This window comes from Neophocaena asiaeorientalis, unplaced genomic scaffold, assembly GCF_003031525.2.
Source record: "Neophocaena asiaeorientalis asiaeorientalis breed wild unplaced genomic scaffold, Neophocaena_asiaeorientalis_V1.1 scaffold108, whole genome shotgun sequence".
Classification (NCBI taxonomy): Eukaryota; Metazoa; Chordata; class Mammalia; order Artiodactyla; family Phocoenidae; genus Neophocaena; species Neophocaena asiaeorientalis.
This window is the reverse complement of record NW_020173770.1, coordinates 4640787-4658541: the sequence shown is the minus strand read 5'-3', so window position 1 is coordinate 4658541 and position 17755 is coordinate 4640787. Positions and strand designations below refer to the sequence as shown.

Sequence of the window (17755 nt, the reverse complement as noted above, 5' to 3'; positions counted from 1 at the left end):
TGCAAATAGAAATCAGAAGAAAGCTGGAGTAGCAATACTCATATCAGATAAAATAGACTTTAAAATAAAGAATATTTCAAGAGACAAGGAAGGACACTACATAATGATCAAGGGATCAATCCAAGAAGAACATATAACAATTATAAATATATATGCACCCAACATAGGAGCACCTCCATACATAAGGCGAATGCTAACAGCTATAAAAGAGGAAAGTGACAGTAACACAGTACTAGTGGGGGACTTAAACACCACGTGCTTTTGCACAGCAAAGGAAACCATAAACAAGATGAAAAGACAGCTCCCAGAATGGGAGAAAATATTTGCAAACAAATCAGCGGACTAAGGATTAATCTCCAAAATATATAAACAGCTCATGCAGCTCAATATTAAAGAAACAAACAACCCAATCCAAAAATGGGCAGAAGACCTATATAGACATTTCTCCAAAGAAGACATACAGATGGCCAGGAAGCACATGAAAAGCTGCTCAACATCACTAATTATTAGAGAAATGCAAATCAAAACTACAATGAGGTATCACCTCACACCAGTTAGAATGGGCATCATCAGAAAATCTACAAACAACAAATGCTGGAGAGGGTGTGGAGAAAAGGGAACCCTCTTGCACTGTTGGTGGGAATGTAAACTGATACAGCCACTATGGAGAACAGTATGGAGGTTCCTTAAAAAGCTAAAAACAGAATTACCATATGACCCAGCAATCCTACTACTGGGCATATACCCAGAGAAAAGCATAACTCAAAAAGACACATGCACCCCAATGTTCACTGCAGCACTATTTACAATAGCCAGGTCATGGAAGCAACCTAAATGCCCATCAACAGATGAATGGATAAAGAAGATGTGGTACATATATACAATGGAATATCACTCAGCCATAAAAAGGAACTAACTGGGCCGCTTGTTGAGACGTGGATGGATATAGAGACTGTCATACAGAGTGAAGTAAGTCAGAAAGAGAAAAATAAATATCGTATATTAATGCATGTATGTGGAACCTAGGAAAATGGTACAGATGAACCGGTTTGCAGGGCAGAAGTTGAGACACAAATGTAAAGAACAAACGTATGGACACCAAGGGGGGAAAGCCACGGGGGGGTGGGGGGGTGGTGTGCTGAATTGGGCAATTGGGATTGACATGTATACACTGATGTGTATAAAATGGATGACTAATAAGAACCTGCAGTATAAAAAGATAAAATTTAAAAAAAAATTAAGGATTTCTGTTCAACAAACAGCACAATAGAAAAACTTAACTGAGCATAAGATTGGGGGGAAAAAAAAAAGTAACAGCTGACATGCCAGAGAAGGTGCAAGAAGCAGCAGCAGAAATAAGCATCTCAGATTAAACACAGCAGGAGGGCACTGGGAGCACAAAGTTAATTCCTGAAAGTTGTGTGGAAACCAGTTTCCATAAATCAGCAAAGCTGCTGCATTGTAAGTTACAGGATCTCTGGCAACTGTCCCTGTAAGCCCATCTGGCTTAACAGCCAGCCTCTGTCCCCAAAGGGCACCTACTTCTCATTTTTATGTCCTGGAGTTGAGTTGGCTGCACACAGAGTTACTAACGGACATCACTTCATGATTCGGCTCTCGGTCCGAACACCAAATAAAGAGAGGGAGTTCTTGGGGTTTTATTATATTAGAAAGAAGAAGTTAATGAATGCAGATTATACAGGTGAAGGAATAATAATAAATAAGTGAATAGGATTTGCTAATATTACTTTCTACATTTTAAGACATCTCCCCAGTATGGCCCATGAAATTGTCTCAGATAAAAGCAGAAGGGTTTAGATGAGGGTTCTTTATGGCAGTGCTACTTAAGTGTAATCCATGGGAAATAAGGCTAACAAATGGGATATAAATGTTTTAGCGCGAGGCCTCTTCTTTACAGCAGTGCAGAATCACAATGCTTTATTCCAAAGGCAATTTCAATGTGAACAAATCATCATTTTTATTAAGTTCTATCGCCAATGGCAGCTGTACTCCCTGTAGGATAGCTCACTACAAGGTCCCACACCTCCCCCAGTGCCATCACTCATAGTAACTTGCAGGGCTATTATCACAATTTCGTTATGGTGCCCTTTTCCCATGGAACCCCAAATGCCAGGCTCCAATACTGAATCTGCGTTTTCCTGCCACAGTACCTGCAGAAAGCCTGCTCACAAACAAAGAGGGCATTAATCTGGAACAAGGGTTAAGTCCACCATTCGGAGGGAGGGACTGACCCAGTGCTGATTCTAAGCAAGAGTGCAGGTCAAATGAGGAGTCCAAGGCTCTGCTGTGTCATTTCCAGAATCAACGGCCCCACACGGCATCTTTCCTATGGCCTTGAAAAGTCTACCAAAATTTTAGAGGTCACATAGCAGGAATCACAGGTTGTTCCCCTCCCCATCACGGGGACGTTTACTCACTCAGGCACTCAGCAGGAGAGAGAAGAACCAAGAGACAGAGACGAGAAGCTGAGTACCAGTGCTGTTCGAGCCTCTGTCCTTAGATGTCCCTGAGGCACTGCTACATTCTCGTCTTGGATTTCATAGGACACCCCAAGCTCCTCATCACAACGCACTTTGGCTTATGCCAGTTTGAGTGGCACTACTGGCACTGGCACCCAGAATTCTTCTATACGTCAGAAATTCCGTCACAAAGGGAGAGTGTATCAAAGTGACACTGGGACTTAGAAAAGGCAGGGACGAAGCTGGCCCGGGGAAGGAGGATAGCTGTGCTCACACAAGGCTTGCCGTGTGCCTCGTTCACATGTGAATTACACACACGTCACATATGCAGATGGACATGGAGAAAGACAGTGACAGCTGGACAGGGCGGGATCAGATGAAGTTTCTGGCCCGGTGGGTTTTAGGACTGGAGCTTGGGCACTGTGTGCACTGAAGTAAAGAGCCCACGGAGGGGAGAAACGGAAGAATCGGGATGGTGCTGGTTGGACGGTGTAGATTCTCAGTAGGCTTGGGACTTTTAGGGAATAGGATTAAGAGTCTGGCTCTGAAGAGGAGAGAAAGGAAAGGCCTCTGTTTCACTTAATTTCACAAGGACCTGCTCACAAAAGCTGGCACGTGCCCACCTCCTACCCTACACAGTACACAGAGCACTTCTGCATAAATAATCTCATTTGAACCTCTTGATAACCCCCATAATACAAGAGGGCAGACCCTCTATCCTCCTGTTACGCGAGTCCTGAGAAGGGCGGCAGGTCTGCTTCATCTGCCTGTTTCATTTACAAGAGGAGTTATATGCAAGAGCTGCAAGCATCATCTTTTTTTTTTTTCTTTCAAAACGATGAGTCAGAGTTAATCCCCAGTTACATTTCCCCAAGCACAGCAGAAAATAGTTATGTGCATACTGTCAGGGGACAGAAATAAACTGTCACCCTCACCCTTTTGTCCCCCGTTATCAGCTCTAAGCCCCGTGGAGTGAGCAGCGGAGGGTGACCACTGAGAGACATGGGAACTCCTCTGCACGGCTGTGGTCTGCCGTTTGCTTTTGAAAATCTTCGACATTACAGGGCCTGCTCTTCTCTCTTCACGCTAGTCCACCAAACAGCAACTATCATGACAAGAAGGTGCCCAGGCAATCAACACGTGGTGATCCTTGGGCTTAAGAGGCGAGCAGTTTTCAAAACTGAAACCTGTTTCTTCAGGGGGTGGCCTCGAGTGGTGACTGGCCGGCCGAGGACAGAAGCCCTGGGGTCAGCGGTGAAAGACGGGAGAAATGGATGCAAGTGACACACCCTCACCTTCTAGACTCCTTTTTTCTCAGGGGCCAGAGTGAAAGCCAGGAGCAGAGTGGCTTCACTACTTGAGAGTTAAGGGATCACAGCTAAAGGAATCCTGCAGCCCGTGTTTCCCAGGCTTTCTGGGCAGCCTCACCACCCTGTCACAGTCCTGTCACTCTGGCCATTGCTATCAAAGAAAAATGCACTCAGCCTGAGTTTGCTACAGATACTTTACCACCTTACATCACATCCTATGACTGTTTCTTTCCTCCAAGCCACTCCCTCAAGGTATAATTATCACTAGCATTCTCATCCTTGCAGCTAGTTAGGAAGGGGCCGGGCCTTTTCTGGGACCTTCTCTTGGGGGGAGAAGCTCTATTGAAGCCGAGCTGGCTAGCATCCTCAGAGGCGGGCGTCTGGCTGGGACTACTTGGCCGTTCTCCAGGTGATGTGCTAATCTCCCCAGGAACCTCAATGCCAAGGCCTTCTTGACATGCATTCGATTTAGGCCTCTCTTTCCCGCATGCCTCTGAGCTGCTGCTGGAGAACAGCAACCCTTTTCCTGCAAGAACACACAGCTCCAAGGGAGGCGGTGGCTCCAGAGGAAGGAGATCAGTCTTAGATGAGATAGGAGCTCACCCGGACCCTTTCCTCCTAGAGATTCCACTGCTCCTTGAGGGAAGAGTCTGTTGAAAACGTTCGATTCCAAAGAGTTTCCCAAAGTAATTGATTTTCCAAAGTGTTTACTGGGAGAGTTTCAATAGAAAACTCCCTGCTGTTCTAGGGAAGGACTGGGCGCTGCTGAGGAGCATGGGCCCCTGTCGTGACCTCTAGGTGAGGCCCTGACACCGCCCCTCAGGACCATCCAGGCTTGGAGTCTTGGACCGTCCACCTGGCTGCTCTCCTTGTAATGAGAACCTGTGTCCACATTCTATCTTCTCTTCTACCTTTTCATGTCAAAGGTTAGCTTTCTTAGGGGACCCTCCTCTTCCTTCACCTACTCCAAAGTCTATGCGCTATTTTAAGAAATATTTGAGGAAGCGTAACTCTGATATAACCTGTATTTCTCAAGGACTTGTAATCCTAACGGCACCACTGGACAAAATGACTGAAAAACATAGGAACTGAGACAAAGCATGGCAAAACGGTAGAAATTCTAGTTTCCATTTTAAGTACACTCTGCTTACAAGGTCTTTTGCCTGGCTGCTCTCTCGTGAAAATTTGATAAATGCCATGAATACCATAACACTAAATGCCATGAATACCATAACACTAATACATTGCCAATCACCCCCTTTGATAAACACAGTGAAAATTTTAACCATGGGCCTAACGTGTGGAAAAAATTAAGGATGTTCTCTTTTATTAATGCACAAGTGAAAACTGAACATCTACTGAAGGGCAATCAGTACTTAAACCAGAAAACTTTATACAGGGACTCGAATACCCACTCAGTTGCAGTGAAGCTAAGCTGCGGGTCGGGAACGAAGCAGCAGTTCCAGAGTAAACAGGGCTGGGACTGGGCGGCGGGGAGCGGGCTGCGGCTCTGGGAGCCTCGTCACACGGTAGGAGCGCCTTCCCTTAAGCTTCCTGAGCCTTCTGTTCAGCATCCCGGTGGTTTCCGCGGGAGCAGCCCAGGTCCCGGCCAGGTCTGATACTAGCGGGGAGGAAGCCAGCACCCTCCCATGGTAGAGGACCCTCCTCAGTGAACTTGAGGGCAGCGGGGAGCTCCCCAGGAGACAGACGCTCAGACTGTAATTCTAAGGCCTCAGTCTTCTGCTTAACAACCATACCCCCTTCATATCTCCATTTACCCTTAATTACAAAGGCGTGAACTTTGAGTGGGTTTTCCCCAGGTGACGGTGTGATTCATGAGGAAGGGCCATTTGCCTACAAGTTTTCCCACCGAGAAACACTAACGCTGCCAAAAATCCTCCTGTGTTCAGTTCGGCCTCACACCCCTGTACTCCACTATCCCCCGCCCCCCCGGGTTTCTACTGGCCTGGCCCCATCTCCTATGTTAAAGTGGCCAAGGGCAGACACTTCTCCAATGTCAGAAAAGATATTTCCTAGAGGGTAGCTTTTTTTTTTAATTTTTAAAATTACTTTAGAGAATGTTTACCTCTAGTGGGGAAAATGCTTCAGGACAAACCAAAGCCCCGGGCTTGCTTGCACCACCAAGGGCCACTGCTCTTAGGACTGGGGACGGGCAAGAGGTATGAGGGTAAGGCTCAGCCAGGCGCCTGCTGACCCGCGGGCACACGGCTACCTGGTCTATTCATGAAGTCACAGTGGCCTAAGCCCGCGATGTCGATTCTCTTCATAAAAAGCACCATGCTGGTTAGGTTGGCTTCCTGCATTTCCGCTGGCTTAAGTGGCCGCATGTCTTCGGAGGCAAATTCTTCAGAGTACAGACAGAAAAGTTTTCCTAGAAGAAACCAAGGAAGATGGTTTTAATGCTTCTGTGTTGCCTCCGGACAGGAACTTAGCATGAGCTGGGTTTGGGGTCCGCAGCGCTACCTGGAGAAGATGAACCGAGAATCTGCTTGCGTATCTCTGCTTGGCTCCGGCTGATGGGCTGCGTGACGAGTGAGTTTGCTCTTATTCTAGGGTTATACACCTTTAAACGAAAGACAGCATCTTTAGCGTCAGCTCACTCAAGATTTAGCAGGCTCGCTGGCCCTGAAGTGACTGCTGTTTGCACACTTTACTTCACGAAAGGCTCTGCTACTCATTTCTTCTGTACGATATTTATTATTGTTTCACTTGCCTTGAGATGGAAACTGCAAGAGCTTTGATAAGTGGATTTAAGGGTTGTCTGCTTTCATTGTAGCTTCAATAAATATGGGAGCTCTGCATCATCTGCTGAAATACAAATGCCACTTCTCAAAGTGCTACACCGCTGACTCGTGTACCACGTGGAGAAAAGGATGATCAACCGACAGTGCTGCGTTTCCTCAAGGTTCCGTTCAAATTGACTGTGATCCCAGGGGTCTCATCTTTATCACATATGCTGGGCTTTTCCAGTCCTATCAGCTAACACAAAGACTGCAGATGGCACTAACAGTGATTTTTCTTAGGCGTAGTTTAAAGGTAAGTAATAACCCTGGGTTCTCTGAATGGTGGACTGATTCAATAAGATCAATCCAAAGTGGTTCCAAGGGAACCTTCCTAATGGCTGGAATTGCTCTGTCACAGTAAACAAGGATATTTAAGAGACCCATAGTTTCCTGGAGGGGTAAAAGCTATATAACATCTAATAATGGTAAATGGATCAATACTTGGGTAGATTGTTTTCAGTTTAAATGCTATGATTTCTGAAGTCCCACTGTCTTTGAGAATTTGAGATACCCTATTTCCATTTTTCCTAATTTTTTTTTCTTTTTTTTCTGCGGTACGTGGGCCTCTCACTGCTGTGGCCTCTCCCGTTGCGGAGCACAGGCTCCGGACACGCAGGCTCAGAGGCCATGGCTCACGGGCCTAGCCGCTCCGCGGCATGTGGGATCTTCCCGGACCGGGGCACGAACCTGTGTCCCCTGCATCGGCAGGCGGACTCTCAACCACTGCGCCACCAGGGAAGCCCCTAATTTTTAATTTAAGGATAGTGATTAAAAATAAACAGACTTTTAAAAAAATTTAGGATGGAATTTTATGTCAACTATAAAGCCAAAATTTGCAAAAATTAAACTCAGTGCACTTGAAACTAATTTCTAGTAAATTACCTGGGGGGAGATGCTAATTACTTTGATAAAGGGGCTACCAAAAGTACCCAAGGGATGTATAGAAAAAAAGATCCGTTTAGGAGTCAAGTAATTTGCTTTAGTAGTTGTCTTTCCTTAAAACTTTTTCCTCTGGCCCCTCAACCAATTTAATTTGTTTCCAGACTATCAACCTGCTAATGACAGGCAGTTACATGTGCTCAAGACTTTTGTTACTGGATGCAATAGTTCTTCTTTGCACACATGGCCAAATACAGAGAAATTCCCAGATCATATAGTTCATCCTCACTTTCTGGTCAGTAAAATGGTAGGAGCCCAAGACAATTAGCAGCAGTCTACTTAACCGCCTCAACAATAATTACCTTTCTTCTCTCCACCCCGACATCAATAACAAATTTGACTGTGTTGCTCCAGATCAAAGATTCTCCAGAGCTAGCCGTTAACACCACTCGTCTCTGATAAACTTGGCATCTTTTTTCTGTTTCATCATTTGGCTTGAACAATGCACATTTCTCTTTTGGATACAAAGGAACAACTACCAGCTCTCCAAGATCTGGGTTTAAGTTAGATCCTTCTTGACAGATAATTTCATAGGCTTTTTCAATATCCTAAAGTAAAAGAATAACATCATCCATGAGAATAAAGTACATTACAAACAACTTTCTCCAAATTATATAAAACTACAGGCAAAAGCTGCATAATGTATACAGGGAAAGAAATACTTGTGTTTTCTATAGGTATCGTTAAATATGAAAAGGAGATATAACTGCGTAAGAACGTGTCTTTGGGGAAGTTAAATATAATTTATAAATAATTTCAGCGCTTTTAGTCCAAAATGGCTCTCCTCTTGTGAAATGTACTGTCTTTGCCTTTATGCATTCATCCTGCTATTTTTCTAGCTTGGTGCAACTTCTCATATCCATTAACAACGACAGGTGAATAAAAGTTACTCTCACATCAGTGATGATGCATCACTGTGCTTTAATGGTGGCAGAACTAAGAATTCTAAAACAATTTCTAGATTTCCAATAGAAGCATATATACATACACATTCCACAGTCAGGGTCTCTAATCTGGGTCATCTTGAAAACTATTATTACCCATTAGCACTTAAAGCAGAAATGCAATGAAATAGGCAGGAAATATTCACTGCTATTTATATATTTGCAAGATTCAGGAATTTAGAAATACTCTTTAAAAATGCTTCATTGTCAAATATACTGAATAAAAGAGTAAATTATGTGCCCTAAAACCACAAACAAGTAAGTATATTGGTGTAAAATGCTCAAAAAGCAAGACATTTTACACAGTACTTTTTAATTAATTCTTGGCTGCGTTGGGTCTCCGTTGCTGCGCGCGGGCTTTCTCTAGTTGCGGCGAGCGGGGGTTACTCTCCATTGCGATGTGTGGGTTTCTCACTGCGGTGGCCTCTCTTGTTGGTGTGGAACATGGGCTCTAGGCACGCGGGCTTCAGTAGTTGTGGCACGTGGGCTCAGTAGTTGTGGCTCGCGGGCTCTAGAGCGCAGGCTCAGTAGTTGTGGCGCACGGGCTTAGTTGCTCCGCGGCATGTGGGATCTTCCCGGGCCAGGGCTCGAACCTGTGTCCCTTGCATTGGCAGGCGGATTCTTAACCACTGCGCCACCTGGGAAGCCCTGCAGTACTTTTCTATTTCTCAAATCACAACCAGATTTTTAGGACCTCATATAAAAATGATGTCACTTAATGTAATTCTTACTCCTTTTAAATTTGTTTCCAAAATTTTTATTTTTTTAAGGGCCTAACTAACTACCAGATGGAAGAAGCCCCATTTCATTTCATTACATACATTAGATTTCACTAAAAATCTGAGTAAAAAAGATGCCTTCCCATGACTGTTAAGTCTGAGTCCACTGTCCAGCGCTCCAGCTCACCTCTCCTTCCTTCCCCGCCACCTGTATAGTGGGATTGAACTAACTCAAGGGCTTTGTAGGTGGACAGATCTGCCTAGAAAAATAGTGAGACCTCGGGTGAGCTATTTGAAGGTTATTCCTGAGCTGCTGAGAGGCCCCCAGGAAGCAGGGCAGAGGCTGCCCCCTGGGGTCCACACAGCAGTTATCCTGGTACCTTCTCCTGTTCACACTCCCCTTTTCTGCAGGGTTGGTTTACTTGGGGCAGATTTTTTTTTCAACCAAGCGAAGAGCAGGATTATTGACCGTAATGAATGAAAAATTGTCAGCTGGAATAATCAGAACAAAGCTATTTCTTTTTTTTTTTTTTTGCAGTACGCGGGCCTCTCACTGCCGTGGCCTCTCCCTTTGCAGAGCACAGGCTCCGGACGCGCAGGCTCAGCTGCCATGGCTCACGGGCCCAGCTGCTTCACGGCATGTGGGATCTTCCCGGACCGGGGCACGAACCCGTGTCCCCTGCATCGGCAGGCGGACTCTCAACCCCTGCACCACCAGGGAAGCCCAGAACAAAGCTATTTCTTCCAATTTTTATAATTCTAATCATGTCATCATTTTAAGTGAGGAAAGCTTAGAAATTTCTACGGAGGAGAACAAGTCCTCGAGCTGCGTCTCCCTGCACAGGACATTCACACATTCCTCCTGGGTGGCAGGTGGTAACCTTTGCACGTTGGTACTTCACCCTCCACAGCTACCCTGGAGCTGAAAGAGGAGATTCGATTCCAGCCACCCACTCACAAATTTCCAATCCAAATAACCTTCAAACTGCACTGAAATATTGTACCTAGTTTAGATTCTTCAAGCTGACAGAAAACTTTGAGGCCATAATCTTCAGAATTAAAAAAAAGTACTGAAAATATTCATTCGGTGCTTCAAACTGTTTACTCATTTCCTTCCTATTCAATGTGTTCAGAGCATTTACGTATGTGGGGCTTTCCTACAATACCTGCAAAACTCAGGAAAACACAGCAACCTGCACTGAAGGAAGATATCTGCCCCCAAATGAAAGGCCCGCAACTAGATGGAACATTTCACAGGAAAACCTTCAACTTAAGAGCATCTTCCTTGCGACAGCTTCAAGCTGCTTGATAATCTGGCTAGATAGTGTCATTAACCTTAATTTGTTTTCTATTTAATTTCACTTTCTTTTTTCAGGTTACAAGATGGTGAAGTGATAAGGAACAACACACTGTAAACATGCAGGGCTCCAAGCCTCAATCAAGCACAAGAGCCAGGGGAGCGCGCAGTTGCGGGTATTAATTCACAGCAGGTGAGGGGCTAAGTGAGCAGTGCGAGAAAATGTGAGGCACCTAATGTTCACCAAGCCAAACATGAGAGTGTTTCTGCAACTTTAAACGGATTTCCTAAGAGAAAAAGCGACCGTTAGTACACTTCGGTCAGACTGCTTGGGTTTGTTTTCCTATGACATTCAGTTGCTATGGCAGATTTTAAAGTTTTATATAGAAATCAAGAAAGCTTCAAACAGCATGGGGAATAATGATCAACAGCTGTTAACATGGATTTCGGAGCAAGACAAAACTTTCCAAAAGACAAATTCCAAGACCATAGGAGAGTGTTAACCCTGACATAAGTAGTAAAAAAGAAAAAAGTCCATCAGCATATACTGAACTATGTTCCGCTTTTTAGGTGGCAGATGGGGAAAAGAAACCCAGATAACACCTGTGGAATTTGGGGCTGAACTGTGAGGAAAAACACTGGTTCCCAGAGAAGGTATGCTCCAGCCCGCAGAACTGCTGCCCCACCCGCTGGGCAGCCTGCTGGGAGCCTCTGGACAAGGAGAACCACCCCCCCACAGAGATTCCAGTGCTGGACCCGGGCCACAGCAGCAGCCCCTGCCAAAATGACGAATCCTCATTCTCAGAGGCTCAGAATTGCAAAATCCGCCCAGAGCTTTCACTACACCATCACGTTCATGACTTTCAGGACTGATGGTTTCTTAATAGGAAATGTCTTTCTGGTCTGACTTCAAGGAAGATTATATAATTTTCTAAGCCCTGTGGATTTTACAGTTTCTACCACTATCCTAGGTAAAAATGCATCTTCTAAAGTCTGACAATTCAGAAGTCCCTATGCCATTAATTATAGCTTATATGAAACTTGTAAGAATCAAATATTACCCCCAATTCTGTTATGAGCTTTATTTTTCAAAAATCCACTTTGGCATTTTTGGTTACTCTGACTAAAGATGACCACTCAATCTATCAGTCTTCATTATACTGTCCCCCACCCGATCCACCCCGAAATGTATGCCTTCTTTTCACCTGGCAATTCTAACTTTCAAATGTTTCAGACTCTTCTAATTCTGCCATTCCTCCCTCCCTTAGGCTTCAGCCAGTTATACTGAGAACCTCTAATTGTTTTCATAAATCCTTCTTCTGTCTCCTTAATCATTTTGTTACTTCCCTCAGGACTTTCTTGAGTATCTTGAATCATGCGGGATCAGGGAATGATCATAGAATAAATCATTGTAATCAGTAGAAGATTTACTATTCAAGAAACTGTATAATCTACACAGGAAAAATGGAAAATATGCTGTAGTTATCATATATTTGAGATTCTAAATTACTTTCTTTATGGAAACAGATAAAATCTAAGTTGTGAGAAAACTGTCTAAAGTTCCCCAAACTAAAGGATCAGTCATCCTTTATGCTTTGAGTATAAAGCAGAATAAATACTCCTGAAGGTACTTGTGAAGGCGTGTGAATACTTAAGACAAGGCTCTGGTAGAGAGCTGAGGTCCTTGTCTTTATTCAGCTGGTGGCTCAGCCAATATCGTACAGTTTCCTTTTGGTTTCTGTTTAATCACTGGAATTACTACATATCTGGGTCATGGTCTAAAAGCCAGTGCTTTTTTTACTCTCTGAGTGAGATGACGGGTAGGGGAAAAAGGCCAGGAAATCAGTCTCTAAGAAGAAAGGTCTAACTCTTGAGACTCTGGAGGCTTTTAGATTTGGCCCGCAGAGCAGTGGAGAGAGAAGCAGGGCCACAGTTACTGCATTAAAAAAAAAAAAAAAAATGCAACCCCAAATGACACCTTGACTCTATAAAAGCAAAAAGAGACGCTCAGCTGTACATTTCCCATTGTTCTTTTGAAAGACATTGTCAGATATCGAAGTGAACATTTTTCTCATTCATCTTTTTAAGAAAAGTGTAGGGAGATAGCCTTCTGACTGTGCTATAAATTATATTTTCCTGCCTAACACTCCACTGACTGCTGTAGGAACATTGTGGGTACTTTTTTGTTCCCTGACTCTATGCGGAGGACTTAGCTTACGTCCCGCATCTCCAGCACATGCGCCTGCCATGAGGGAGGTGGCCGTGAGTGTGAGATGAGTGTGTCTTCTCTACTGAGACAGTTCACAGCAAGCCTTTGGGGCAGCCCAGGATCTCGCCTGATCCCATGGAAGGAGGTCAGCTCTGGAGATCACCCCCAGAAATTCCTCAGAGTCCCCACCTCCCCACCCCCATTCTGTGTTTCAGAACAGCTCCTGGGTTGGTTGGTTGGTTGGTTGTTTATGTATGTATGTATGTATGTATGTATGTATGTATTTATGCTGTGGCTTGTGGGATGTCAGTTCCCCAACCAGGGATCAAACCCATGCCCCGTGCTATGGAAGCACAGAGCCCTCACCACTGGAACTCCAGGGAAGTCCCCAGTTCCTGCCTTTAGAAGCACTTCCTTGTTTGCCTTTCAGTGTAGGTTTTATTTACTCTATATCAAGGGTTCTTCTAAAGTATGAAAAAAGAGGTGTGATGGAACCAAATAGCAGTTCCATCAGTTAATTAGTAAACTGAAACCTGTATGTTAGTTATTAAAAGGTTCCCAAGAAGGTTAAAAGGTTCCCAATAAGTAAACTTATTACTCTCTTAGGTTAGAATGAATATTACTTACTTACTTGTTCACAGGCCAGAAAGACTACAATGTCACCCTTCTCACCGGAGTGGTGAATTTCAAAGATAAGGCGTAAAATAGACTCAAAAGACTCCTTCTGAGCCCCACTAAGGTACACAACCTCCACTGGGTACTTATTTTTCACTTCTATGAGAGGCACGTTTCCATAATAAGAACTGAGTTTGCTGATCAGGTGAGGTGAGGAGTTAATTATGAGCTTCAGTTCCGGTCTTGCCAGTAAAACATCTTTAAGAAGTCCAAGTAACACATCAGTTGCAATGCTTCTTTCATGAATATCATCTAAGATGATGACCCCATAGCTACCCAGAAAAGGACTGGACATCATTTCTCTCTGTAACATGTCATCAGTACAATACCTACAAAGAAGAAACATGAAAGTTAGAATACTCTCATGAAGAAAATCATATAAAAAAACTCCTAACATAAGCAACAAAAAATGCCTTTCCTATATCCTTTTGTCTAAATCAGGAGTTTAAATCTTTATCGGGGGGCCAAGATTTCTTCAAGTTGATAAAATCTACAGGCCTTCAAAATAGAAAAGTACACATGAACAAATTTTAAGCACAGTTTCCATGTCTTCACAGACCCTCTAAAGACCATCCCTGAGCCCTAGGTTCCAGACCTCTGCCTTACATGTTCATTACAGATATTAACAAGAGCTACATTTAACATTTGCCCTGAGCTTTTTAAAAAAAGTAACTCAGCAAAATAGCCTTGTCCGGTAAGAGCACCCCCCGTTCCATCAATGTTAGAATTTTGAGTCAGAGCACACACTTCAAAGGAAGGATACACAGAGGACTGTCCTCTCTCAGGCTCACGGCCCAGTGAGTCCACTAGTAGGACTCTGTCAGTGGCACATCGTGGGAGATGACGTCCCCAGGGTGTTAGCATCAATGAGTTGGAAATGTCGTCCAAATAATAACCACACGAAAGCATCTAAAAAGTAACCACCTATTTGAGGGCAGCGTTCCTGTAGGAGGAACGGGTCATTAGTGGTTTTCATGGATTTCCTGTAGTTCTTGGGGTGTATTTAAAAGTAATAGTAAAAATAAATACCTATTAGTCATCCAGCACCATACAAACATCATCTTTCTGACACTATTTACATCTCTGCCTATATTATTCCTTGAGGAGACCAATTTCATAACTTCTCTACCCATTAAGGTATTTATTTTATGTGTCCCTGTCTACAGCAGGTCTGAAACTGCTGTTCTTAGAAAGGCCTGCTTGCAAGGTTGGCCCTTGGCCGGCATTTGGGAACCTAGATTTGGGAGGGTTCTCACCATTCCCAGAACTGATGCTTACTGTTTGTAATATGGTCTAACCTGCTTTCCTTCTGGGAGTATGGAACTTTAGAATACAGTAGGAGGCAGAGGGTGCCTATGTGACCAGTCCCCAGTAAATACCTGGGCACAGTCTCTAATGAGTTTCCTTAAACTCGTTGCTACAACTCACAGCTGGAGGAACGAAGCATATCTCAGGTGAGTCCACTGGGAGGTGCTCTCGGAAGCCTGCGCCTGGTTTCCTCTGGACTTCACGCCTTGCACCATTTCCCTTTGCTGACTTGGTTTGTATCCTTTCACTTCAGTAAAGCTGAGCTGTGGATTAACTATATACTGAATCCTACGAGTCTTCCTAGCAAATCATCAAACCTAGGGGTGGTCTTGGAGACGCTGAAACAGTCCTCAATTAACCCTTTTCAAGGAAGAAAGAAAAAGGAGAAAACATTTATAAGTTCCTAGTGTGCGCCAGGCATTGTGCTGATAGAATAGTTCTCATTTAACCTTTAGAATAAATCTTCAAGGTAGACATTACTATCCCATTATTTATAAATGAGGAAACAGGTTCAGAAAGGTTAAGTACCCTGCATAAAGTCATAAAGCCAGGGAGAGAGTCAAGATTTAAGCCTGAATGTCTATTACATCTCATGCCACTGTCAAATTATAAAGACGGGTCCCTTGGCTGCCATGGATTGGTAACAAAGCCCATGTTCTCCCTCTCTGCACCTTGACGAGATCAGAACATTTGCTCTCTGCCTCTACTCCTACACTTGTTCTCATTCTGTGTCTGTCTTACCAAAAGAGCAATGATAAGTTGCTGATTATTCCTTTTCTCAAACTTAAGAAAGAAAATATATTGAATACTACAATATTATACTTTGTGCAAGATGCAAACAAACAGAGATGCATCCAAAATCTAGGTTTCAGGTCATCTTCTGCGGAGGGTAATTAGTATGATATAATAAGTACTATTGACTCTTGTCTGAAAACAAGTTGTTTTAATCTATGCTACTTCCTTAATGTTATTCCCTTCTGAGCAAAGTTCATCTAAGCACTTATCTGATAGGAAGAAATGCTTTCTCTCTGCCAGGCAGAGGAGGTGTGTGTGTTATGTAAATACATCCAGGCTTAATTAAAAAGGGAGAAGATGTGACTCACCTAAAACTCTACGAGACTCGGCAAGCTAGACCTGGCCTTCCAAATGATTATCTAAAACTAAGGGAATACTAAGGATCCACCCTAAAACTTACCATACAAACCTCCAGTTTTCTATGTAAGACAGAGATCTATTTCTTACCTTTATATTAATAAGATCATGTGTACAGTGCTTAAGAAAATACTGTTCCTGGTAACTATGTAAAAAGATGGATACATTTTGGAAATGTAATTTATTTTTAAAATTTATTTATTTATTTTTGGCTGCATTGGGTCTGTTGCTGCGTGCGGGCTCTCTCTAGTTGTGGCGAGCAAGGGCTACTCTTCACTGCGGTGCGCGAGCTTCTCATCGTGGTGGCCTCTCGCGTTACGGAGCACGGGCTCTAGGGCGTGCGGGCTTCAGTAGTTGTGGCGCGTGGGCTCAGTAGTTGTGGCTCGTAGGCTCTAGAGCGCGGGCTCAGTAGTTGAAGTGCACGGGCTTAGTTGCTCCGCAGCATGTGGGATCCTCCCAGACCAGGGCTCGAACCCATGTCCCCTGCATTGGCAGGCAGATTCCTAACCACTGTGCCACCAGGGAAGTCCCTGGAAATGTAATTTATATTCTAAATTCTTAAGACTGAAATTTTGAAAGCTAAGAATATAGGAAAGTTTTATTAATATTTTCTGAGATTATACGTATTGAATTTGACCTCAAAAATTTGAGTAATTTCTAAAAAATTCAGTGTTCTAGAGGGTTCATATTTGAAATGTATGTCACTTCTACAAGATATTGTGATATCTAGTTCAGAAAGACTATTTTAGGTATATAATATTCGGGTATCCACTGTTTTGAAAAAGGCCAGAAAAAAGCTTAAAGAAGAACTAAGCTGTTCTATACAGAATCCAGAAAAATGGTAGTGGCATAAAGATTATATTTACTAAGTACCTATTATGTACCCAACAGACTAGATGCTAAGGAGTTACAAAGAAAATGAAAAAGACAATATCAAATACAGAACACTACCTTCTATAATCAACAGTCACCCTTAGATCCTCTTATTTAAATAGCTATTCAATCTGAGCTTATCAAAAATTATGGCTAGCATGTGTCTCCAAGGAAATGAATGCGGCCAGAATTTACCTTTTCACCCAAATCACCCAAATCGCTAACAGATGCATCGCGCTCCCATCCACCAGTCGCGGGCAGCAGCTCCCTGAGTCCTCACAACAACCCTGCGAGCTGGTGTGTCAACCACCGCGTTTCATGGACGAGGAAGCGTAAGCAGAGAGGCTGGGGGACTTGTGCAAGGTGACAGGTGGGTGGGTGGCTGAGACACTCATTTTACAGCCACGCCGCCTGCTCTTCAGAGCACAGAGCACTAGGAGGAAAATAAGGGACGACTTTCTTTTCTCTTATCATATAGAGCTTTTCACTACCTTTGGCCCCTTTGCCGAAACTCAAACCCTGGTAGCAATAAATCAGAGTATCTGCTGACTCTTGCACTGGTTGGGAGATGTCAGGGTGGAAAGTGCAGCATCCCAGCAACAAGAGTGACTATAAAGTAAAGATGAGACGACCGGGCAGCCCGGCAGAGGCAGAAGGAACCAGAACCCGCAGTGGCCAAAGGAGGCTGCTAGTTTCCCTCCACCTTCTAAGGTACTGCGGTTCAGCTCCTCCACACCTGAGGGCTATTTTCTACATTAAGAAAGGAACGCTACATGCAGATAAGAGCTAAAAAAAATTTTCAACGGAAACTGTAGTCCTTCCTTTGGCTGTTAGGATTGAATGCTTGCAGGGTTTTCACCATAAAGCAATGAAAGCCAAGTCCCAACACATAAGAGATGCTTAAAAAGGTGAGATGTGTCTTTGACCTACTCTGACAACATTATTGGTTTACTCCACAATTATTTACCTCTATGACTTTCTTAAAAAAAAATGTATATATATATATGCACACGATCCATATCAATAAGATAAAAACATCATAAGA

At 43.7% G+C, this 17755-nt stretch overlaps 1 protein-coding gene across 5 annotated transcripts in view; it reads right to left on the bottom strand.

The window, feature by feature from the left end:
• Window positions 1–17755, bottom strand: part of DHX32 (DEAH-box helicase 32 (putative)) — a 51420-nt gene that overhangs the window by 7929 nt on the left and 25736 nt on the right. For 4 of the 5 annotated variants that reach the window (XM_024751554.1, XM_024751555.1, XM_024751558.1 and 1 more), the window contains 4 exons: window positions 13334–13706; window positions 7836–8081; window positions 6275–6374; window positions 6024–6182 (listed from right to left, as the gene is read on the bottom strand). In XM_024751554.1, the coding sequence (XP_024607322.1) occupies window positions 6024–6182; window positions 6275–6374; window positions 7836–8081; window positions 13334–13706 (878 nt within the window). Of the gene's footprint in view, window positions 1–6023; window positions 6183–6274; window positions 6375–7835; window positions 8082–13333; window positions 13707–14805; window positions 15012–17755 lie in introns of those variants that run through there. The other variant, XM_024751556.1, reaches the window with a different exon arrangement.